This window comes from Elephas maximus, chromosome X (genome assembly GCF_024166365.1).
Source record: "Elephas maximus indicus isolate mEleMax1 chromosome X, mEleMax1 primary haplotype, whole genome shotgun sequence".
NCBI classification, from domain to species: Eukaryota; Metazoa; Chordata; class Mammalia; order Proboscidea; family Elephantidae; genus Elephas; species Elephas maximus.
The window spans coordinates 49,140,071-49,165,695 of NC_064846.1; the positions used below are offsets into that span (position 1 = coordinate 49,140,071).

At 37.2% G+C, this 25,625-nt stretch overlaps 1 protein-coding gene across 1 annotated transcript in view; it reads right to left on the reverse strand.

Annotated features, from left to right (window-relative positions):
- The window catches only part of COL4A5 (collagen type IV alpha 5 chain), a 301,445-nt gene that overhangs the window by 103,916 nt on the left and 171,904 nt on the right, over positions 1-25,625 (reverse strand). Inside the window, exons 14-22 of the mRNA XM_049871358.1 lie at positions 24,784-24,837; positions 24,632-24,688; positions 24,308-24,352; positions 22,716-22,769; positions 20,908-20,949; positions 18,523-18,655; positions 5,520-5,693; positions 5,082-5,165; positions 686-778 (exon numbers count right to left, since the gene is read on the reverse strand). Coding sequence (XP_049727315.1) covers positions 686-778; positions 5,082-5,165; positions 5,520-5,693; positions 18,523-18,655; positions 20,908-20,949; positions 22,716-22,769; positions 24,308-24,352; positions 24,632-24,688; positions 24,784-24,837 — 736 coding nt within the window. The remainder of the gene's footprint in view (positions 1-685; positions 779-5,081; positions 5,166-5,519; positions 5,694-18,522; positions 18,656-20,907; positions 20,950-22,715; positions 22,770-24,307; positions 24,353-24,631; positions 24,689-24,783; positions 24,838-25,625) is intronic.

Genomic DNA, 25,625 nt, shown 5'->3' on the forward strand with positions numbered 1-25,625 from the left:
ACCCAGAAACTGCAGTAGCAGCTATCAGACTTGCTGAAAATCTGTTTCCAAGCTTTAAAGGAACTGGTCTCCTTGACAGACACACTAGAGAGAAACGTAAGAGATCTAGTATCTATTCTCAGCTCTGACTTAGATATGAAGTGTTATTCAAAAACAATATAATATTCCAAGAGGAAGTTGAGCAAAATATTTTAGGTCCTCATGGATATCAAATCTGGTTTTGATTAGAAATGGGGAGGGAGGGATTATATATACAGGAATATTTGCAGTTGGCTGCCAAACTCCAATAAACACCTTGTTTCTTAATGACAACACGCAATACAACCCCAATGACTAGAAGCTCTGCCACTGGAAACTATACTCCGGGGCCAGGCATTATGAATTTTTCCTCCAGCTTGCTGGAAGAAAAAATTCTGACTCTGTATAAGTTATTTTCCTCTCCCTATGAAAAATAAAAAGATATTTTTCCTGGAATAATACTGTCAAAATGCTTTAACAGAAAAATGTCAGTAGCTTTAGGTATTAGAAACAAGAGCACAATTTATTTTGTAGCAGATAGAGGCATTTCCTATTTAATTAGTTATGGATATGTGTGGCTAGCTATAAAATGAGAACTGGCAACATTCTAAAACTATAAGCTCACCAAAATCTAGCCAAGAAGTATTTTAAAATGTTCCTGTTTTACCTTGAGGACCTGGGAGACCTGGCAAACCAGGTTGACCTGGAGGCCCTGAAATACCAGTTCCAATACAATTGAAGCAGGTGTCTCCTTTGTCACCTGAAGAAAATAAGAATGAAAGCAAATGTTACTGTAAGGGGTATATCTACCTTCTTTAGATAGATTCTAAAGAAGTTAGCACTAAGGGACAACATCCCTATCTAACTGTGGTTAGAGAAGTCTATTTCTAGAAATCAATTCATGTGACAAATATTTACTGAGGGCCTACTGTGTGCCAAGCACTGTTCTAAGTGCATGTGATATACTGATAAACAAAACAGACAAAAATCCATGCCATCCCCTGAGACTGTCACCCTGAGATACTCTTTAAATCTTAAACCAAAATTATCCTTGAGGCCACCTTTGAGATAAATAGCAGATTGGCTCATAAAACAAAGAATATCACCTGTGAGTAATGAGCTCCTTTAAAAAATCATCTATATGAGACCAAATGGTCAAGAACTACTCTAAAGCAAAGACGAGAAGGTAAGGGGGCAAGGAAACTAGAGTACTAGAAATGGAGCAACCAGAATGGAAATAATGAGAATTGCAGCCCCTTCCCCAAAAATCACTGAATAATTTGTGTAGAAATTGTTAAATGGGAATCTAATTGGCTGTGTAAACTTTCACCTTAAACACAATAAAATATTAAAAAAAGAAAAAGACTTCCAGCCCCCATGCCCCACCAACAAATCCATGCTTTCACAGAGCTTACAGTCTACCAGTGGGGAGTGATAATGAACAATGAAGGTAACAAATTATTAAACTACATATACATTAAAAGGTGTTGTGCTTATAGGAAAAAAATTAGAGCTAGATAAATGGGATTGGACTCATGGTCATGAGTTGGAGTTAACTTGATGGCAAATGGTTAAATAGGATTAGGTATGCCAGGGTGGATCGAAGGTTGCAATTTTAAATAGTGTGGTCAGGATAGGACTCATTGAGAATATGACATATGATTTAAAAAAAAAACTCTAAAGGAAATGACACAAGCATAATGAGTGTATAGTATCCCAGGCAGAGAGAATAGCCAAGTTTGGAGCATACAGGGAACAGCAAGGAAACCAAACTGCTGAAGTAAAGTGAGGAAGAGGGCTCACAGGTTATAATGAGTGGCAGATAATGAAAGGTTTTATAGGCCATGGTAAAGACTATTTTTTACTCTGAGTGAAATGAGAATCTAGCAGAGGATTTTAAACAGAAAATCAACATGACATGTCTTAAGTTTTAAAAGGATGACTCTGGATGCTGCTATGTTAAGAAGCATCACTAGGAAGACAATGATGGAAAAGGGTGACCAGTTAGGGGGCTACTGCTGTAGTAATCTAGGAGAGAGATTACAGTAGCTAATCCCAGGGTGATAGCAATGAAGGTGATGAGAATTATTTAGATTTGGGACATATTTGAAAGTAGAGCCCCTGGGATTTTCTGACAGATCATATTTGGAATACAAAGGACGAGGGGGATCAAGGATGAATCCAAGGTTTTTTTCCCCAGGTAACTGGAAGGCTAGAGCAGCCTGCCTTCAAGTAAGAAGGGGAATATTATGAGTGGAGTGATTATGAAGGAGGTAGCAGAGATCAGGACTTTAACTTGATCAGGATGTCAAGTTCAAAATGTGTATTCAAATAAAGAGATCCAAATACAGATGTTGAGTAGACAGCTGGATATACAAATCCAGAGGCAAAGAATTATGTTTGGACTAGAAGCATAAATTAAGAAGTCATTGGCAAGTAGATGGCATTTAAAGTCATGAGACGAATGAGTTAGAGAAGAGAAGAGGAACAAGGATTGAATCTTGGGGCATTCCAAAATTAAAAGTTGGGTAGATAATTCTAAAATGTGTATGGAAATGCAAAGTACCTAAAAAGCCAAGACTTACTCTAGAGCTACAATAATCACAGTCTGACACTGGCCCAAGGAGAGACAAACAGACCAACTGAACAAAATACAGAGGTTGGAAACCGACTCACAAATAGACAGTCATCTGATTTACTACGAAAGTGCTAATGCAATCCAGTGCAGTAATTATGGCCTTTTGTACTATGGTACTGAGTCAACTGGATATCCATGTGGGAAAAAATGAACTTCCATCCCTGACTCACACTATACACAAAAATTAACTGAAGACGGATCAAAGATTCAAACACAAAAGGTAAAACGATAAAGTTTCTAGAGGAAAACATAGAGGAATATTGTCAGGTCCTTAGAATAAGCAAAGATTTCTAAACCAGGGCATAAACAGCACTAACCATAAAGTTGGGGCATTAATAAGTCGGACTTCATTTACTTAAAACCTTCTGTTCAGCAAAAGACACAGTGAAAAAAGTCACATAAAGGGAAAAGATAGATCCAACAACTCAATTAAAAATGGGAAAAAGATCTGAATAGACACTTTACAAAAGGGCACGTCCAAAGCATAAGAAAAGATGGTCAGCATCAATAAGTCATCAGGGAAATGCAAATTAAAATCATTCTGGAAAACGATTTGCTGATATCTATGGAAGCAAAACCTACACCTACTCTATATCACAGCAATTCCATTCCCAGGTATATATGCCACAGAAATGAGTTTTTAAGCCTTAAAAAACATGCAGCTTTATCTGTAACAGCCGCACACCAAATGTCCATAAACATTAGAATTGATATTGCGGTAAATCCATACAATGGAATACCACACAGCGGTGAAAAAATATCTTTATACACAAAAATATGGAAATATCCCCCAGATATAATATTGAGCAAAAGATGCCAGTCACAAAAGAGTCTGTATCGTACGATTCCATTTACACAAAGTTCAAAATTAGACAAACTAATCTACAATAAATAGAGAATAAAATAGTAGGTACCTTTAAGGGGTACTGACTAGAAGGCACAAAGACAATCTTCTAGGATCTTAGAAATGTTCTAAATCTTGATCTGGATGGTAGTTACATAGTTTTAATATACATTTATAAAAGTTTATTAAGGTGTACATTGAGGATTCGTGTGCTTATGTAAATAAAATCTTATCATTACTTAGTGTTTTACATCTAAAGAAAACAGTACCTTTGAAAAAATTGGGAAAAATGGGCAAAACCAGCAACCCAGTAGTAGCCTGCAAGGTAGGAAGAAAAACAGGAAAGGTACTGAAAGCTAAGTGAAGAAAGCGTTTAAAGAAGGTAATTATCAAGTCAGAAGAGGACTGAGATTTGGCATTTAGATTAGCAGGGAATAGGCCACTGGTGACTTTCATAAGAGCAGCAATGTATAGAGTGGTGGGAGGGAGGGGGTAAGTGAAATCCTGACTGAAGTATGTTTAAGATGGGTGAAGAAAGTATATTTGTATGCTGCTGGGAATGACTCAGTAGAAAGGGAAAAATTAATGATGTGGGAAAGGCAAGAATTTCTGGAATAAAGTCCTTGGGGAGACCAGTAACAGTAATAGGCAGGAAGGCAGAGTACACGGGCACAGATGTAGGTAGGTGGGTAAATGTGGTGGTGACAATTTGTGAAAATTCTCTTGTTATTGCTTCAATTGGTTAATGAAGGATAAAGTAAGTTCAGCAGCTTAAAGTGAGAATGGGGCCCCTGAACATTCTTTTAACTCAGTACTGAAGTCACTCCTGAGGCTCATCCTTTAGCAAAAGATTAGACAACATCATAAAACAAACAATAATACACATACCTCGACCACGTATGTGAGACTAAATGGGCACACCAGCCTAGGAACAAAGACAAGAAGGCAGGAAGGGAAACGAAAGCTGGACGAATGGAAATGGGGAACCCAAGGTTGAAAAGGGGAGAGTTTTGACACGTCATGGGGTCGGCAACTAATGTCACGAAACAGTATGTGTATTAACTATTTAATGAGAAACTAATTTGCTCTGTAAACCTTCATCTAAAGCACAACTTAAAAAAATAAGAATGGGGGAAGAGGTGTTAGAAGTTTCAAGAGAAGAAGCAGGCTCAAAAGAGGTGGAAATTAGAATTAACCAGGACTATGATTTTGTTCTAAGTGAGTACAATGAAGTGACAGAAAGGCAAAGAAGTCGATGATTGATCATGGAATTTTAGCTGGTTTAAGAGGGATGAAAGGACATCAAAGGGTTGAGGGATAGTTAAAGTTGTTAGTTCTCAGTGGGGTTAAAGTAATTTTGGAGTCAGATTATTAGAAGTGGTGAGCTAGAGAGATAGAAGATGGTGGTCAGAAAATGGGATTCATGCAATCAAGATTATGGAGGTGTTCACTAATGGTACTGTGCTGGTCTTGGGGTATGACCACGGGAGTGAGTGGGTGGGTGAGGTGGGATGGGGGATAACAGGAGGTTTTGCCAATGATCTGAAATAATGAAGGAATGAATATGGTTGGGAACCAAACCTTTCACTCCTTGTTCTCCTTGAAATCCTCTATCACCTGGAGATCCTGGAGGGCCTGGGGGGCCTGCTTCACATATCTCACCACCTGAGATAAGAGAAAGAAAGGATAACAAGTTAATCGTTGTGAAATATCTAGAAGATGAATAGAAAAGAAATCTTGGCAGGCTAGAATAAGAAAGGACTTATATTCAGTTACCGCTCTACAGAAATACAACTAGCTATGTGCAAAAGGAAGATAGAATATTGATGACAATAAGCATTATTTGAAGAATAAATTTAACCATCAAAGATTCACCAAAAATCCAAAAGTAAAAGCAGCAGTAGGATTTCTTAGATATAAGATACAAAAAGAACGACGCCAACCTTCAGCAAGATTCACTTATAAATGAAAGAAACAAAAACAACTATAGAACTTAGGAGGAGACAAAATATCGCTTACTAGGAGGGATGTGCAGGCCAGGAGGCCCAGGAGGCCCTGGAAGGCCAGGAGCGCCAGGCTGTCCATCAAGTCCAGGAGATCCAGGAATGGACAGTCCAGGTGGGCCCTCATCACCTTTCTGGCCTCTTTCTCCAGGAAAACCAGGGGGGCCAGGAGGACCGACAACTGCAGTCCCTGAGATAAGAAAATGTACCCATTAAAGTGATCAAAATGATTTGAGAGAAATTATTTTGGTTATCAATGAGACACTAAGTAACGATAATATCTTCCTTTAATGTAAAAGGCTGGTTATGTTCTTATTTTTTCTATAAGAATCAACATCTGGCAAAGGGATAAAAATTTTCAAATAATGTAACTACCATTTTAAGTATAAGAAAGAATTTAAGGTAACTTTATTACTTTTGCAAATGTACTAATAACTATCTACTCTTCTTTGACACTAGCCTAGCCTAAAAGCCTGTTGTCGAGTCGATTCTGACTCATAGCGACCCTATAAGACAGAGTAGGACTACCCCGTAGTGTTTCCAAGGAGCACCTGGTGGATTTGAACTACTGACCTTTTGGTTAGCAGCCACAGCACTTAACCACTAGGCCACCAGGGTTTCCTCTTTGACACTATGATCTTTTAATCTCAGAAATACTGGAAAGCCATTGGCAAGAGAAAAAGAAGCCTTCTGAGGCTCCCATACAGACATGGCTCTGTCTCTGGACATTCTTCTGTTCCATTGTTTTTTTTTTTTTTTCCTGCACCAGTACCACACTTTTTAATTATTATGGCTTTATAATGTTTTCAAAACTGGTAAGGAAAATATGCTCATATTTCTCGTTTTTAAAAACCATCTTTACTTGGGGGTCACCTACATCAACAGGCACAACATAGTTCATAAAGTTCTACATCCTACTTTGATAAGTAGCATCTGGGTTTTGAAAACTTCCAAGTGGCCATCTCAGATACATGTGTTGGTCTTTTATTGTTCCAGAGTAAAGGAGAATGAAGAAAACCAAAGACTAAAGGAAGCAATCAGTCCAAAGGACTAATGGACGACATGAACCACAGCCTACATGATCTTGAGACCAGATGTGCTAGACGGTGCCCAGCTATCACTACTGACTGGGATGACAACAGGGTCCCAGTCAGAACGAGAAAAAAAATTGTAGAACAAACAATCAAATTCACAAAAAAGACCCGACTTATTGGTCTGACAGAGACTGGAGGAACCCCCGAGACTATGGCCCTAAGATAGACACCCTTCTGAACTGTAACTGAAGCCATTACCGGAGATCATCTTTCAGTAAAATCATAGACTGAACCAAAAACCAAACCCATCGCCGTCGAGTCGATTACGACTCATAGCGACCCTACTGAACAGAGTAGAATTGCCCCATAGAGTTTCCAAGGAGCGCCTGGCGGATCTGAACTGCCGACCTTTTGGTTAGCAGCTGTAGCACTTAACCACTACGCCACCAGGGTTTCCATAAAATCATAGACAGGCCCATTAAAGAAACAATAATGCCTGAGAGGAATGTGCTCCTTACAACAATCAATTATACGAGATCAAAAGGGCGACATTTGCCCAAAAGCAAAGACAAGAAGAAGGCAGGAAGGGATAGAAAGTCAGGACAAAAGGAAATAGGAAACCTAGGGTGGATATGGGAAGACTGCTGACACACTGTGGGGAATGAAACCATTGTTATGGAACACTTTATGTATAAACTATAGAATGGGAAACTACTTTGCTATGTAAACTTTCACATTATACACAGTAAAAAAATTTTTTAGAAGTCTTTAATACTACTACTGCACACTTATTCTTACAATTGAAGTTTAGAATCAGCTTGCCAGTTTCGTTACAAAAAAAAAACCCTGTTGGAATTCTGAGTGAGATTAATTTAAATGTAAAGGGATTTTTTTTTTGTAGAACTAAATGTTTACAGCACTGAGTTCTTCCATTGCAGAATAAGATACGTATTTCCAATTATTCAGTGATTTTAAATGATTTAATAATATTTTACGAAGTTCTGTAAAAAGGTTTTGCACATCTCTTGGTGAGTTTATTCACAGGTTAGCTTTACAACTGTCATGAATTTAATTACTATTAATATCACTATTGTAAACTAGATTTTTTCCTATTTTATGTTTGATTTGTTATCACTGACGTAGAGGAAGGCAAATTATTTATGTGTGCTACTCACATCTGATCATCCTGCAAACTTTCTATTTAAGTTCTGATAATTTGTAATTTGATTCTTTTAGGTTTTCAGAGTAGATGACATTTTTGAGTAGATAATCATATGGTGTTAACCTGTGTTTTATTGACTATGCAAAGACATTCGACTGTGGGGATCATAACAAATTGTGAAATACACTGCAAAGAATGGGAATTCTAGAACACTTAATTGTGCTCATGCAAAACCTGTACATAGACCAAGAGGCAGTCGTTTGAAGTGGACAAGGGGATACTGCATGGTTTAAAATCAGGAATGGTGTCTGTCAGGGTTGTATCCTTCAACCACACTGAGTCAATCTGTATGCTGAGCAAATGATCCAAGAAGCTGGACTGTATGAAGAAGATTGGGGCATCATGATGGGAGGAAGACTCATTAACAGCCTTCGATATGCAGACAACACAACCCTGTTTGCTGAAAGTGAAGAGGATTTGAAGCGCTTCCTGATGAAGATCAAAGACCACAGCCTTCAGTATGGATTACACCTCAACATAAAGAAAACAAAAATCCTCACAACTGGACCAATGAGCAACATCACGATAAACGGAGAAAAGATTGAAGTTGTCAAGGATTTCATTTTACTTGGATCCACAATCAATAGCCACGGAAGCAGCAGTCGAGAAATCAAACGATGCACTGCATCATCTGCTGCAAAAGTTCTCTTTAAAATGCTATAAAAAGCAAAGATGTCACTTGGAGGACAAAGGTGTGCTTCACCCCAGCCATGACATTTTCAATAGCCTCATATGCATGCAAAAGCTGGACAATGATTAAGGAAGACTGAAGAAGAATTGATGCCTTTGAATTATGGTGTTGATAAAGAATATTGAATGTACCATGGACTGCCAAAAGAATGAACATATCTGTGTTGGAGGAAGTACAGCCAGAATGCTCCTTAGAAGCAAGAATGGTGAGACTATGTCTCACATACTTTGGACATGTTATCAGAAGGGACCAATACTTGGAGGACATCATGCTTGGTGGAGGGTCAGCAAAAAATAGGAAAGACCCTCAATGAGATGGACTGACACAGTGGCTGCAACCATGGGCTCAAACATAGCAATGATTGTGAGGAAGACATGGAGCAGGTAATGTTTCGTTCTTTTGTACACACGGTCGCTATGAGTTGGAACTGACTCAATGGCACCTAACAACAACAATCATATGGTCTATGGATAACAAAAATTTGCTTTCCTTTCTGTCCTTATACTTCTTTTTTTTTTCAGCCTTAGTTCATTGCTAGGATCTCTAGTATAATAACAAACAGTATCGGTGATTCTGGGTATCTTTATCTCATTTTTTTACTTGAATGAGAATGCTTCTGATGCTTCATCACGAAGTAGAGCATTTCCTGTATGGTCCAGTAGATAGGCTTCGTCAAGTTAGTCCTCTTTTAATTCTAGTAATTATTTTCTTTAAAAAACAAATGGAGAAGTTCATTGTAGCACTATCCACAATAGCCAAAAGGTGGAAACAACCTAAACACCGACAAGCAAATGAATGGATAAACAAAATGTGGTATATACATACAGTGGAATACTACTCAGCCAGTAGAAGAAATGAAGTCCTGATACTCGCTATGGTATAGAGAGAGTTTGAAGATATCATGCTGAGTAAAATAAGCCAGTCACTGAAGAATGACTACTGTATGGCCTTACTTATATAAAAAGAGAAGAAAAGGCAAATGTACAGAGACCAAAGCTTATTAGTGGTTACCAGAAGCAGGAGGGAAGAGGAAAAGGGGGGTTAACAATGATAGAAAAATCACATTAAGGGTAGGGTTGCACAGCTGATTATTGTAGCTGCTGTTAATAAAAGTTGTACACCTGTAAACAGTTGAATTGGCAAAAGTTGTGTAGTAGATATATTTACAAAAAAAAAAACACAGTAGCTTCTGAGGCTGCTTATGTACAATCAAACACCTCATGGGATTTGGTGCCTTGGTTTGGAGGTTTAGGGTCATCGTTTCGTGGGATACCCCAGTTAATTGGCCTAATGTGTTTAGTGCTTCTAACGCATCTTCTAGTTTGCTGTGTAGTGCCTGGGGTCTTAAAAGCTTGCAAGTGGCCATCAAAGCACAACAATTGGTCTCTATTCATCTGCAGCAACAGAGGAAGAAGGAAAGTCAGGAATAGGAAGAGGATATGGAATGTGTGGCTAATTGGCTCCATGAGCAACCGCCTCCTTTGCCATGAGACCAGAAGAACCAGATGGTGCCCAGCTACCATTACTAAACATTTTGATCAGATTCCATAAATGGCTCCTGATCAAAAGGGGGAAAATGCAGAAGAGATTTTCAAATTCTCATGGACTCCAGACTTTCCGGAGCTACGGAGAACAGATGAACCCCTGAAACTACTGCCCTGAGAGTATCTTTAAACCTTAAATCAAAAATATCCCCTGAAATCTTAAAACTGAACAATGGTTTACCTTATCTAGTAAATAAGTTCTGCTTTGAGCATTATGCTTTTTTAAAACTATCTATATGGGGTCAAATTGACAACAGCAACTCAAAAGATAGGAGACTTAAGGGGCAGTGAGTTAATGTTAATGAGGGAGGAACAACTCAGAAAAGAAGAGTGAGAATGGTTGCACAACTCAAAGAATATAATCAATGTCACTGAATTTTACATGTAGGAACTGCTGAATTGGTGTATATTTTGCTGTGTATATCCTCAATAACAACAAAATAAATAAAACTTAGAGAAAAAAATGAATGGGTACTGAATTTTATTGACTGCTTTCTCTGCATCAAGTGACCCCTTTATTTTTTCCTGTGCTTTAGGTGAAGGTTTACAGAGCAAATTAGTTTCCCATTCAAAAGTTTATACAGAAATTTTTCCGTGACATTGGTTGCAATCCCTGAAATGTGTCAGCACTCTCTCTCCCCTATATCACCTTGAGTTCCCCATTTCCACTTGTCTGGTTTTCCTGCCCCTTCCTTTCTTCTCATCATTCCTTTTGGGCAGATGTTGCCCTTTTGCTCTCATACAGGTCATCGTTCTAAAAAGCACATTCTTCATGGATGTTACTGTTTATTTTATAGGCCTGTATATTATTTGGCCCCCCATGCGTCTGTCAGTTTGTCGTACTGTGGGGGCTTGCATGTTGCTGTGACACTGGAAGCTATGCCACCAGTATTCAGATACAAGTAGGGTCACCCATGGAGGATAGGTTTCAGCTGAGCTTCCAGACTAAGACAGACTAGGAAGAAGGACCCAGCAGTCTACTTCTGAAAAGTATTAGCCAGTGAAAACCTTATGAACAGCAGTGGAACACTGTCTGGTACAGTGCTGGAAGATGAGCCCCCCAGGTTAGAAGGCACTCAAAAGATGACTGGGGAAGAGCTGCCTCCTCGAAGTAGAATTGACCTTAATGACGTGGATGGAGTAAAGCTTTCGGGACCTTCATTTGCTGATGTGGCATGACTCAAAATGAGAAGAAACAGCTGCAAACATGCATTAATAATCAGAACCTGGAATGTATGAAGTATGAATCTAGGAAAATTGGAAACCGTCAAAAATGAAATGGAACACATAAACATCAATATCCTAGGCGTCAGTGAGCTGAAATGGGCTGGTATTGGCCATTTTGAATTGGACAGTCATATAGTCTACTGTGCTGGGAATGACAACTTGAAGAGGAATGGTGGTGCATTCATCATCAAAAAGAACGTTTCAAGATCTATCCTAAAGTACAGCGCTGTCAGTGATAGGATAATATCCATAAACCTACAAGGAAGACCAGTTAATACAACTATTATCCAAATTTATGCACCAACCACTAGGGCCAAAGATGAAGAAATTAAAGATTTTTATCAGCTGCTGCGGTCTGAAATTGATAGAACATGCAATCAAGATGCATTGATAATTACTGGCGATTGGAATGCGAAAGTTGGAAACAAAGAAGAAGGATCGGTAGTTGGAAAATACGGCCTCGGTGACAGATAGAAACAATGCCGGAGATCGAATGATAGAATTTGGCAAGACCAATGCCTTCTTCATAGCAAATACCTCTTTACACTAACATAAACAGCGACTGTACACACGGACCTCGCCAGATGGAACACACAGAAACCAAACTGACTACATCTGTGGAAAGAGATGATGGAAGAGCTCAATATCATCAGTCAGAACAAGGCCAGGGGCCAACTGTGCAACAGGCCATCAATTGCTCATATGCAAGTTCAATATGAAACTGAAGAAAATCAGAGCAAGTCCACGAGAGCCAAAATATGACCTTGAATATATCCCACCTGAATTTAGAGACCATCTGAAGAATAGATTTGACGTATTGAACACTACTGACCAAAGACCAGACAAGTTGTGGAATGACATCAAGGACATCATCCATGAAGAAAGCAAGAGGTCACTGAAAAGAAAGGAAAGAAAGAAAAGACCAAGATGGATGTCAGAGGAGACTCTGAAACTTGCTCTCGAAAGTTGAGCAGCTAAAGCAAAAGGAAGAATTGATGAAGTAAAAGAACTGAAGAGAAGATTTCAAAGGGCCTCTCGAGAAGACAAAATAAAGTATTATAATGACATGTGCAAAGAGCTGGAGATGGAAAACCAAAAGTGAAGAACACACTCGGCCTTTCTCAAGCTGAAACAACTGAAGAAAAAATTCAAGCCTCGAGCTGCAATAGTGAAGGGTTCTATGGGGAAAATATTGAATGACGCAGGAAGCATCAAAAGAATATGGAAGGAATACACAGAGTCATTATACCAAAAAGAATTTGTCGATGTTCAGCCATTTCAAGAGGTGGCATATGATCAGGAACCGATGGTACTGAAGGAAGAAGTCCAAGCTGCTCTGAAGGCATTGGCGAAAAACAAGGCTCCAGGAATTGATGGAATATCAATTGAGATGTTTCAACAACAGATGCAGCGCTGGAGGTGCTCACTCATCTATGCCAAGAAAGATGAAAGACAGCTTCCTGGCCAACTGACTGGAAGAGATCCATATTTATGCCTATTCCCAAGAAAGGTGATCCAACCCAATGTGGAAATTATAGAACAATATCATTAATGTCACACAAGCAAAATTCTGCTGAAGATCACTCAAAAATGGCTGCAGCAGTATATCGACAGGGAACTGCCAGAAATTCAGGCCAAACTCAGAAGAGGACATGGAACCAGGGATATCATTGCTGATGTCAGATGGATCCTGGCTGAAAGCAGAGAATACCAGAAGGATGTTTACCTGTGTTTTATTGACTATGCAAAGGCATTCGACTGTGTGGATCATAATAAATTATGGGTAAGATTGCAAAGAATGGAAATTCCAGAACACTCAATTGTGCTCATGAGGAATCTGTACATAGATCAAGAGGCAGTTGTTCGGACAGAACAAGGGGATACTGATTGGTTTAAAGTCAGGAAAGGTGTGCGTCAGGGTTGTATTCTTTCACCATACGTATTCAATCTGTATGCTAAGCAAATAATACGAGAAGCTGGATTATACAAAGAACGGGGCATGAGGATTGGGGGAAGGCTCATTAACAACCTGTGTTATGCAGATGACACAACCTTGCTCGCTCAAAGTGAAGAGGAATTGAAGCACCTGCTGATGAAGATCAAACATTACAACTTTCAGTATGGATTGCACCTCAACATAAAGAAAACAAAAATCCTCACAACTGGACCAATGAGCAACATCATGATAAATGGAGAAAAGATTGTCATGGATTTCGTTTTACTTGGATCCACAATCAACAGCCATGGAAGCAGCAGTCAAGAAATCAAAAGACGCGTTGCATTGGGTAAATCTGTTCCAAAGGACCTGTTTAAAGTGTTGAAGAGCAAAGATGTCACCTTGAAGACTAAGGTGCACCTGACCCAAGCCGTGGTGTTTTCAATCTCATCATACGCATGTGAAAGCTGGACAACGAGTGAGGAAGACCAAAGAAGAATTGACGCATTTGAATTGTGGTGTTGGCGAAGAATACTGAATACACCATGGACTGCCAAAAGAATGAACGAATCTGTCTTAGAAAAAGCACAGCCAGAATGCTCCTTAGAGGCAAGGATGACAAGACTGTGTCTTACATACTTTGGACATGTTATCAGGAGGGATCAGTCCCTGGGGAAGGACATCATGCTTGGCAGAGTACAGGGTCAGCAGAGAAGAGGAGGACCCTCAATGAGGTGGACTGACACAGTGGCTGCAACAATGAGCTCAAGCATAGCAACAATTATAAGGATGGCTCAGGACCAGGCAGTGTTTCGTTCTGTTGTGCATAGTGTCGCTATGAGTTGGAACTGACTCGATGGCACCTAACAACAACAAGAACATATTATCTGGCTGAAAGGTGATCTCTGGGAATGGCTTAAGGTCGAGGTTAGAAGGGTTTCTAAGGGCCATAGTCTCAGGGGTTCCTCTAGTCTAAGATCAGTTAATCTGGTCTTTTTTACAAATTTGAATTTTGTTCTACATTTCTTTCCCACTCTAACCTGGACTTTCTATTGTTATCCTGCTCAGAGTGGTCAGGAGTGGCAGCTGGATACTATCTAGTTCTTCTGGTCTCAGGGTAGTGCAGGCTGTGGTTCCTTTGGACTAATTGTTTCTTTCTTCACTCTCCTTTGCTCAGAATGGAAAGAGACCAATAGTTTTATCTTAGATGGCTGCTTGCAACCTTTTAAGACTCTAGATGCTACTCACCAAAATAGAACATAGTCTTCATGAACTGTTATGCCAGTTGACCTAGATGTCCCCCAAGACTATGGTCCTTAGCCTTCAAGCCCAGTAACATAGTCCTGCAACGTGTTTGGTTATGTCTAAGATGTTTCCATGACTGTGCCCCCTGTGTGCTCTGTTATATACATAAATACACATGTAACACATACAAATATGTGTGTAGAAATATCCACAGCCAAACCTATATATGCACGTGGGGTGTACTCCCCTACGTTCTCCCACACCTGTTCAGCATACCTGTCTATGTATCCTCTCATTTATTCTTGTTTGTTATTACTGTTGTTACAGGATTATATATGTTATAATTACTTACCAGCATTGTCTTTTGTTATTGTGTACCTCTCAGTGTCTTCCTCTGTCTTGGTCATGTTGTGCTGACTTCTCCCATATTGCACTTCCCCTCAACAAAGTGAACATGTGTCTACTCTCTTGTTAGTGACTTTTCCCTCCCTCCCCCTCCCATCTCTGGTAACTAACAAAAAATGTTTCTGTCTGTGTGTAAACCTTTTCTTGACTATTTATAACAGTGGTCTCATACAATATTTGTCCTTTTGTGATTGACTTATTTCACTCATCATAATGTCCTCCAGATTTATCCATGTCATGAGGTGTCTCGAAGATACATCATTGTTCTTTCTCGTTACGTGGTGTTAAATTTTGTGTATGTACCACAGTTTGTTTATCCATTAATCCATTGATAGGTACTTTTTTTTTTTAGGCACTTAGGTTGTTTCCATGTTGTGCTGTTGTAAATAACGCTGCAATGAACTTGGGTGTGCATATGTCTGTTCTTGTCACAGATCTTATTCTCTAGGATATATACATAGAAGTGGGATTGCTGGTTCATATGGTATTTCGATTTCTAGCTTTTTAAGGAAGTGCCACACCATTTTCCATGGTGGTTGTACCATTTTATGTTCCCATTAGCAGTCTGTAAGAGTTCCAATCTCCCCACAGGTCTGTTCTTTTTAAATCTATTAGTATATCATTTACAGTACTGTTGAACTATCTTTGCAATCTTAGGGTAAAATCTACTTGGTCTAACATTATTTTAATATACTTCTGAATTGATTTGATATTTTACTTAGGATTGTTGCTTCTAGGTTCATAAATGAGATTGACATAGTTATTTATAACATTACATCCTGGAATTTGAATTTTCTTTTTTTTAAAACGCTCTGAAATAGTTTACAAAAACATGGGAATTATCTGTATGGGAATTATTTATTCTATAGTTTCACAGAATTCACTCATGAATCCTTAAAAAAGCACCCATAAATACTTTTCATGAAGATCTTTAATTACTATTTCAAATTTTTCTATAGTAATTGATCTATCCAGGTTTCTTACTTTCTCAGAACAATTTTAGTAGTTTATGTTTTCTCTTTTATGAGGAATTTATTTCATCTAGAGTTTCAAATATTTTGATATATTTATATAATTTAAAATTTTCAATTGTATTTATGGCAATAATTCCTTTTTATTTACTAATTCTTTTTTATTTGTTACTTCTTTCATTTTTCTCTTGATTGTATTTGTCAAAGTCTTGTTCATTTCTTACTTTTTTTCAAAGTAACATCATTTATTTTTCTTATTAAACTGTATTTGCTTTAGTTTGTCTTCCGCTTTATTTTTTTTAAGTCTTTACCAAGTTCTCCCTTCTAACTTTCTTTGTGCTTATCTTTTTTCTAGTTTTCCCTTTTTAACTTAGCTTATTTACTTTTAGTCTTTCCAACTTTGTGATAAAGTAATGGTGTCACTTTGGCCATAGTCAAAGAGTTTTGATATGCAGTGCTTTTGTGGTTGTTTAGCTTTCAGTGGCTTCTTATTTCCTTTTTACCTCAGGAGTTACTTATAAATGTGCTTCCTAATTTACAAATGTAAAGATATTGGGGGTGGTCTGTTATTAATTTCTAACTTTCTTCACTCTGGTCACAGAGCATGAACTACATATAAATTTTTTTTGATTTTTTTTCTGGTATGATTTCTGTAAATGTTCCAATGTGTATTCTCTGCTGCACACAGCTCATCTCTTTCCCCCATATATAGCTCAATTGTGTTGCTCAAAGTATTTATATCATTTATGTTTCACCTATTTGATATATTAGGGATTTGCCAATTTCTTTCTTACAGCTTATCAGTTTTCACTTATATATTCAAAGTTATACTGTTAAATGCATAAAGTTTCATGACTTTTGTGTTATTGTGGTATAATTTATCTATTTATCCATATGAAATGTTTCTCTTGTCCCCGTAATGCGTTTTTTTGCCTTGATTTCTATTTCATATTATATTAGAATTACTAAACCAGTTTTCTTTTTGATACCTTTTACCTAGTACATCTTTCCATTGCTTTATTTTTAAATTTCCTGTGTCCTTTTCTTAGTTATGCCTGTTTTACATAAAAAAAATAGATATTTATATTCCAATTTTATTTTAGTCTTTGTCTTTGTCTTTTAATTGGTGTTTACTCCTTTCACATGAATTGTAGTTACTTATTTCAACTTATTCTTGTCATCTTATAATGTCTACAATTACAGTTTCAGGATGTTACTTAATTTTCTTAATAAGCAATACTTTTTATTTAAACTTAACATGCTTTATTAATAGCTTTCCTAACCATTGGTTCTTATACCTTAGTTCCCCCTCCTACTTCATCCTGCATTCATTTTTCTTCCTTTTGGAGTAAAACCTCTAGTAATTATTACAGAGGTCTCAGATAGTTTTTAAGAATTTCTTTTTACCCTTGAATTCTGAAATGTCTTACAACATGTTTTGCTATTGATTTTTGTATTATTATTATTATTTTAATCCTGCTAAGGACTTCATGGAAACCCTGGTGGCATAGTAGTTAAGAGCTTCACCTGCTAACCAAAAGGTCAACAGTTTGAATCCACCAGGTGCTCCCTGGAAACTCTATGGGGCAGTTCTGCTCTGTCCTATAGGGTTGCTATGGGTTGGAATTGACTCAATGGCAACAGGTTTGGTTTTTTGGGTTTTTTAAAGGACTTCATGAGTCCTTTCACTGGAACTTATGTCTGTTTTTAATACAGGAAGTTCTCAGGCATTACTTTTTTCAAATATTGCCTCTCATCCCATTCTCTCCTCTGTGAACTCCTTCATGATAGATTTTAGAAATTTTAGGTTTATTCTTTATGTCTCAACTTTTTCTTTTGTACTTTCTAAATCTTTAACTCTTTTGCTGTATCCTGGGGGAATTCTTTATCCCCATTTTCCAGACAAAGTATGTGTTTAGTCCACTATCTTGAAATCAGAAATCCAAAGCGCACACTTCGTTAGAGCATAACAGAATCCACATTTTATTCTCCTTCTCCTTGGAAGGATCAGTGCCAGTCTCTCATCTTATAATGTTAATATCTCATTAGCCAAATACTTTTGAAGAGAAAGGAACCAGAATTTATTGAATGTGTATGTACCAGGTACTGTACTGGATGCTTTTGCAAATTTTACATAAATCCCTACTACACTCCATCTTACTCGACATCTAAATAAACATGCTAAACAAGGACAGTGCTTAATTTGTGGCCGAATTAGAAATGCTTCACTACATTGTATATCTCCACAATGTAGTGAATAATGAGATAAGACTCATTATTGAGCCCTAAGATTTTATGGCGTAGCAAAATAACCATTGAGATTTCTAGGTACATGTTTCTGGAATTGTTTAAGTGGACAGTGCTGCTTACCATTTTTATACAGAAAATCTTGCAAAACCAGGCATTAGTAGGACAGTATCTCTTTCCATAAGAGCATGAAAATATGATGATTCATTTATCGGATCACAAAATTGTTTGGTGTAAATTAATAATAATAAAAGGTAGAAATGGGATTTTAGGAAAAAAAGTCACTACTCAAATGATTTAGCTTTTTTTTTAAGTACAGGTAAGAAATTTGGTGAGAAAGAAAAAACTATAGTAAGAATTGAGAAGTATCTGTCAATTAAAAATACCCATGTCTTCTACTCTTATGCTTACTGCTTACCCTAAAACTAACGTAATACTGTATACATGGATTAGTAAAGATGCTATAAGCACAAAGACATAAGTATAGCATCTTTTACCTGGAGTTCCAGGAAGGCCAGGTGGACCCTGTATCCCAGGGAATCCTCGCTCTCCTTTTTCTCCAGGCAAGCCCGGTAATCCAATGTTTCCTTTTTCTCCCACAGTTACACCAGTCCCAGGCCTTGGTAGTACCTTTATCATGAAAGAAAAAAAACAAATACTAATAAAGGAACTCAAAGAGGAAGAGGCTTGTTGTCCTGAAAATAATATAGCAGTTACATATGATTATACTGTCATCATTTTCGTAAAGTGTTCAGATGCAAAACTAAGACAACTATCAGATTATAAGTAACATTTTATATTATTCCCATATTCCAACCAATTAGAAAATTTCCAATGCCATTAACAATATTACCACCCTCCTGAGCCCCATGCTTATAAAGCTAGAATTATTTTTGACTTTTCTTCTCTTGTAATACACATTCAATTCATTCCAGTAAGCTTAGCCTGAGAATTCTTTACTGAAAACGTCTCTCTAATTTGTTCTCTTCTGTTGCTACAGCTACTATCCTCACCTCACACTTGGACTAATAGAAGCACCACTGATCTCGTCCCTTTGAATGCAAGTCTACTGCTAGAATAAAAAAACCTCAAAAACCAATTTTTCTCTGGTAACTACCCTGCTTAAGGACTCAAAATTGCTCACTTCTTCTTACTATCTGATGCTACTTTTAACCCTAGACTCTCTCAAGTCACTTCTCACTCCCAATACTTCTCTCATCTATTTCATCTCCTGTTATTTCTAGCAATGAGTTTCTATTAGAGTGAGGTCTGACTATTACCACTTCATGCAACTTCCACATTCTTGTCTATGCCTTTGCACATGCCATTCCAAACATCTGTAATGCCCTCCTCCATCTTTCTCTTTACCAATCTGTACTTTTTTCCTCTTTAAAAAAAAAAAGAAAACTCATCTCTTCCAGAAAACCAAAAAAACCAAACCAAACCTGTTGCCGTCAGGTCAATTCTGACTCATAGCGACCCTATAGGACAGAGTAGAACTGCCCCATAGAGTTTCCAAGGAGCGCCTGGTGGATTTGAACTGCTGACCTTCAGGTTAGCAACCATACCACTTAACCACTATGTCACCAGGGTTTCCTCTCTTCGAGAAAGGCTTTATTAATTAAACCCAACCAACTGATCATTCCTTTTCTCTCTGTCTTCTTAGACCCTCAGCACGTAAGGCCGTTCTAAAGATATTTCATATTAAATAAACTAAATATAAAGAAATTCACCTCATAGACCCACAAAGGTAAATAAGCCTCAGATTTAAGAAATCGTCAATCTGAGGTAAAAATCAACGCCTACTGATCAAGTGTGATATTTATCCTGGCTCTATGGGATATAATAAATATTCAGACAAAAGGAGACTGAAAGTTGTGGGACCCAGAACTGGGATGCTGGTTCAAAAGGGAAAGTGAGCTGCTGGATAGGGCTGTACTCTCAAAATTCCCATTTTTTTTCTGATACTCAACCAAATTTTACTGTGTCATTTTTTAGAGATTACTTCTTAGAAAATGAAAACTCTGATTTTAAAATGAAAGTGAACAGAAATTGTCTAAGATCTTTTAAAAATAGCTCCTCATCAAATTTAGAACCATCCTAAGTATCAACACCTGAGACTCACTATGGACTAAAAGCATTACATAACTTTCACTAAAATTTTCAAACATACAGAATAGGTTTTCTAGCATTCTCTCCTCTGTGGCTTCAATACAGTCTAAACCCTTACCAGATTTCAACCAAAGAAAAACCAATGTGTAGAACCTCAGTAATAATATTTTATTTTTAATAAGATTGGAAATATCTTTGAGACTTAAATTTCATGGTAAATGTAAATGACAAAATTCATAACCCCTCAATTTATTTTTTTATGGAACAGTTTCCTACATTTGTTATTAAGAGCCCCTAGAAAGCACACACTCAGGAAAGAAAGAGGTATAAACCAGACAATTACAAATTGAGAAAGCCTATTAGGACCAAATCCGTTTTTCCTCTGAGCTCTGAAGGGGAAAGGACCTTTCCTCAGTTCCCCGTTTCTTCTATTGAGCCTTTGTAAGCAACACTTGCACCACCTGCTGGTTGCTTGAGAGATGATTTTGGCAATCATTGATGCAAAGCAACTCAGTGCCATAATTTTGGATCTTTACTATGAATAAGTAATACACAAACAGAATACCACAAAGATCTTAAGGTCATCTTCACTGAAGTTCTTAGATGCCAAGACTTTTGAGCCAGCAAAAGTTCAGCCAAGTGATTTTTGACAATGATTTGGAATTTTATGTTCTATTTTTTTTATGAGAGAAGGTAGGGAGGATATAATTAAGGTACAAAAATGACAATGCATTAATAAACTGAATAAATGAAGATTAAAAAACACTTACAAGTCCAGGAGGCCCAGTTGGGCCAATTTCACCTTTTTGGCCCTGTTCAATAAAATTATAAAATACTTTAGTAAAAATCACAGGAAAATATCAATTTCCTCACGAAGATAAGAGATAATTAAATTTCACAAAGACAGAAATTCATAATGAAGTACCTCAAATGAGAAATACAACATGAGGTAATGAAACAATACTGAACTAAGCCTAGGAAGACCTATAATGTTGTTTCAGATTTACCAGCTATGAGATCTTGATAAAATTAATTGATCTCTCTCTCTCTACCTTATATATAAAAGTGAAGAAGTTGGACAAGGCTTCTAAGTCTTTCTAGCTCTAATATCCTTTAAGGCTCCTATTTTCTAGCTAATTGCGAGTATCCTATAAAGTAAATAAACCAAAAAAACCATGCCAGTTGTCTCTGAGTTGATTCTGACTCACTGCAACCCTATGTGTGTCAGAGCATAAACGTACTCTTTAGGTTTCTCAAAGCTATGACCTTTTGGAAGGAGACTGCCAGGCCTTTTTTCTGAGTCACCTCTGGGTGGGTTCAAATCAACAAGCTTTTGGTTCGTAGTTGAGTACTCAACGATTTGTGCCACCCAGGTACCTTATAAAGTAAATACTCGATGAAATAATTGGCACCATTAAAAAAAAATCAGTTAAAACCATTACATGTTCCTTTATATAAAATTGGTCAAAGGTGTAAATCTACTATCATTTCCATTAGTAAAAGATATTTGGAGGTGATGGACTTAACTATCAGCAGGGACAGCTAATCATAATTGCTTTTGTGAGCTTACTCGTGGAAGCTAATGAAAGACATGTTGAGACAAAACTTTTATCCTTAACCAGCAGCTACAACAGCACAGAATAACATAGTATTTAACTATTAGTCTACTGGCCAAGACATACGAAGAGATGTCTCCTGCACACTCCTTTTTTGGTTTAAGACTTGTTCATAGAAATCTTTCATCTATCTATAAGCTCCTTTTAGTTTAAGGAGTTACTACTTGAACTTGAAAAAAACAAAACATCTTGTTCTCTGAGTATTTACTATATTCCTTTATTCTAGCTGTGCCTCTTAAGGCCAAGCTAGAACTTGGAACTAGTTCAGAGACAAATCACCATTTAAACGTGTGCCCTCTAGGTACATTCAAGTTTGTAACGCCTTTTCCTCCTTTCTGGCAAAACAACGTTTTTTCAGTTTCAGTTTTAATACCAAGGCATTAGAGACCAGAGGGAATGGAAGACTGCATATTTTGTATCTTGCTAAAAATAGGGTAACTGTGTGCCTCCTACATTCTTTCAAAATCACTTTTAAAATAGATAACCAAATAAATGACCTCAATCAGGCTGGATAGCCAGATGAAAAAAACGACAAAGAATTAGCCATAGAGTTACTGACAATAATTGCATAAAGAACGGTAATGTTTAGTGGAGACATTCTAAATTCACAGACGTAAGCTTTTTGTAGTATGAGGACCTCACTAAAATAATGCTTAATACTCTTTCTGGAGAACAAAAGTTATGCAGATACATGCTTAAAATAAAGTGACCAACTTGTCAAAGTGGGAATGCTTTAAAGTTAAATAATCCTTCGTGTATTTCCACCACATGGGCTGTGATTTAGGATAATGAAGAAAATTTAGAGGAAGCGGTAAGGAAAAAAAAAATGGATGAGGAAGGCATGTTTTCAATACAAAAGCTGGTTATTTACAACTTCTTCATTTAGAACTAAACCTTAGGAGAGAAAAGGATTCTGTTTAACTAAAAGAAAACCAGCCACCTCAAAATATAAAAATTCTTACCTTTTCACCATCCCTTCCTGGTTCACCAGGATCACCTGGATCACCAGGCAAACCCTTTAAAACATAGACAGGGTGACATAAGTGAAAACAGCAGAATAAAGAACTCCAAAAATTCTCCCCTCCATAAAAGCAATGAAAGGACAAAAATGGTCAGAATCAACTTTTTCAGAACTCTGGAAATTAATCAAAGGCTTGTAACAATCTGGGGAGCATTTGTTCAAGGAACATGGCTGAATCTTGGTAAAAGCAGTGAGCTTCGTGGCGTTTTGACTTGTTTTATTCCCATCGCCTCCTTCCCAACTCCGCCATAGACTTGACAACAGTCTGTATCATGGCGAAATCAACAACCTAGCAGCCGCTGGAGAGGGGGAGCAGGGTTGGAGCACCTCCAAAGATTCATACCCAGAGCAATGTCATTATCTGACTGACCTGCGTGGTGGTTCCCTAGAAGACCTGCTCATAGTGCTGTCTATTTGACCAGATTCCAGCTCACCCAGCACAAATAGGAAAAAGTCTCCCTCCCCCACCCTCCAGGGACATTTGTCAAAAACAATCAGAGGCAACTGTTCAACACTGTGGATGCCTGAATTATGAAACAAAGATCAATTGTTCCAAAAGAAGCCTCTTGAACATATCTCCCCTTATACCATTTTATATGTTTAAGACATTTGTGAATATAGAGTTTGTAAGTTGAGGGCTTCTTGTTTAGTAAAATCATCTTGAAATCAATTCATCTGATTTTATTTTAATTCCTAGCTTTGTAAGAATTACCCTTTTCCTTTCGGATGACCTTTAAACTTCCTCAAGTTTTCTAAATGCACTCAAAAACTTTTTTTTATACCTACTGTGTATACTCTGTGCTTGAAGAGAGGCTGCTTGAAATAAACTTCCCAGACTTGCATGTTTTTATAGTAATTAGAAAAACTATCAGTCAAAATTTTTACTGGAACAAAAAAATTTTTGTTTATACAAAAACTTGTATTTATAGTAGTTTTATTCATAGTGGCCTCAAGTCATAAACCATCAAAATATCTTTAAATGGGTAAATGGATAAATTAACCATGTTTCAGCCATACGATGGAATACTACTCAGCAATAAAAATGGATAGACTATTGACACACACTATAATGCATTATGCTGTGTGAAAAAAATCCTGATTCTTTAAGGCTACATACTGTATGATTTCATTTATATGGCATTCTGGAAAAGGCAAAATTATAGAGATGAAGACAAATCAGTTGTTGCCAGGGTCTCAGGGTGAAGGAGGAGGTTAGCAAAAAAGAACAGGGAATTCTGGTAGTGACAGAATTGTTCTTGATTATGGTGATGGCTACCCAACTGTATGCATTTGTGAAAATGCACAAAACTGTACACTAAAGAAAGGGCGATTTTGCTGTATGTAAATCATATCTCAATAAATCTGACTTAAAAAATCATAGCGGAATCTCAACTTTATATTTAAAATAGAAAGAAAGAATAATTTTCATTCACTTAAACTATTTCTAAACCCTAGTGTCTTTGCCATCCTAATTCTTTATCACCATCTACAAATGATGCCAATTTTTTTTGGAAAATGACCTTTGCTACTCACTTGAATTCCTGGTTGGCCATTGTCTCCATCTTTGCCTGGTTTACCCTATTAAATACAAACAAATAATGGGGCAAGAACACAAATCTGTTAGTTAGGAAGTTTGAGGTTGGAGAATATAATGAATGTTTTTCCTGTTTTGGACTACATTAAGTAGACTTTTTACATTTCAATGTTATAATACATGAACATGTTGGTAATGACATTTTGAGGCAATGAAAGCCCTATTTATGAGGAAAGAATAAAATTACATACATATCTATGCACATATATATGTAGATACGTGTACAATTTTTAGAAAACAATATTAGTAACGATAAGACTTACTCTTTTGCCTGGCTCTCCTTGCTCACCCTTCTCACCTTTCACACCACCTGGAGGACCCTGTACACACAAAAGGAGTTTTATATTAGTTCAACGGATACTTTGTATCACTACCAATTTACATTAATAATGCTGAAGCATTTCAGGTTACTTACTGGAGGACCACGTATCCCTGGAGGCCCAGGTGGCCCTCGGTCACCAGGAAGCCCCTATAGAGTAGGGGAAAGGAAAGCAATATTAATACTGGAACATACATATCTCTTTCAAGCTATTAGAAATAGTTAAGAAAGCTTTAACAAGCTGAACTCTAGACTCATGTAGTATAATCAGAGAAAATAGGATGTTTCTAATTCACAGTTGAAATCTACTAGGCAAAAGAACCTGGAGCCATCTTTGCTCACTTCAGTAAATTTCTAGCATATGCAAAACCAAGCTTTGTGGTAAAAACAATATTTAAATTAAAGTACTTATCACTTTTCATTCTTATAAAACATTTTTATAACAAGCAAGAGTACTTAAAAGTAGGAGACTTTTGGGCTGTACAGCAAATATATTTTGCAGAGAATTAAACAGCCCAACTGATATTGGTGGTAGAGTTTCAACACAATTATTTGTCCTTTTTTCTTAACTGTCTTATCAGCTTTTAAGTGAAACAAAAGTGCACACACTGTCCAAGGGTAGGCAGTATGCTCAAAAAGATATATTTAAAACCCCTCCCCCATCTACTCTAGGAGAAGCAAGGTATCAAATAATTATTTCTAAACACAACAAGAGTTTATAGGATAATATCATCTTCCTCCTTGCGTACCAGTGAAAAGAACACAGTCATTTAAGACAATGAGAATCTACCTTAAAATGACCTAATTGTGCATCCATTCTCTCACCATTTTGCATTAGACCAAGAAGAGAAATCCTGTAATTCAAAACCTATGACCTTTTTACTTTTTACTGTCTAAATCACAATGCTTCCTATTTCACAAGGAACTTTGCTTTCATA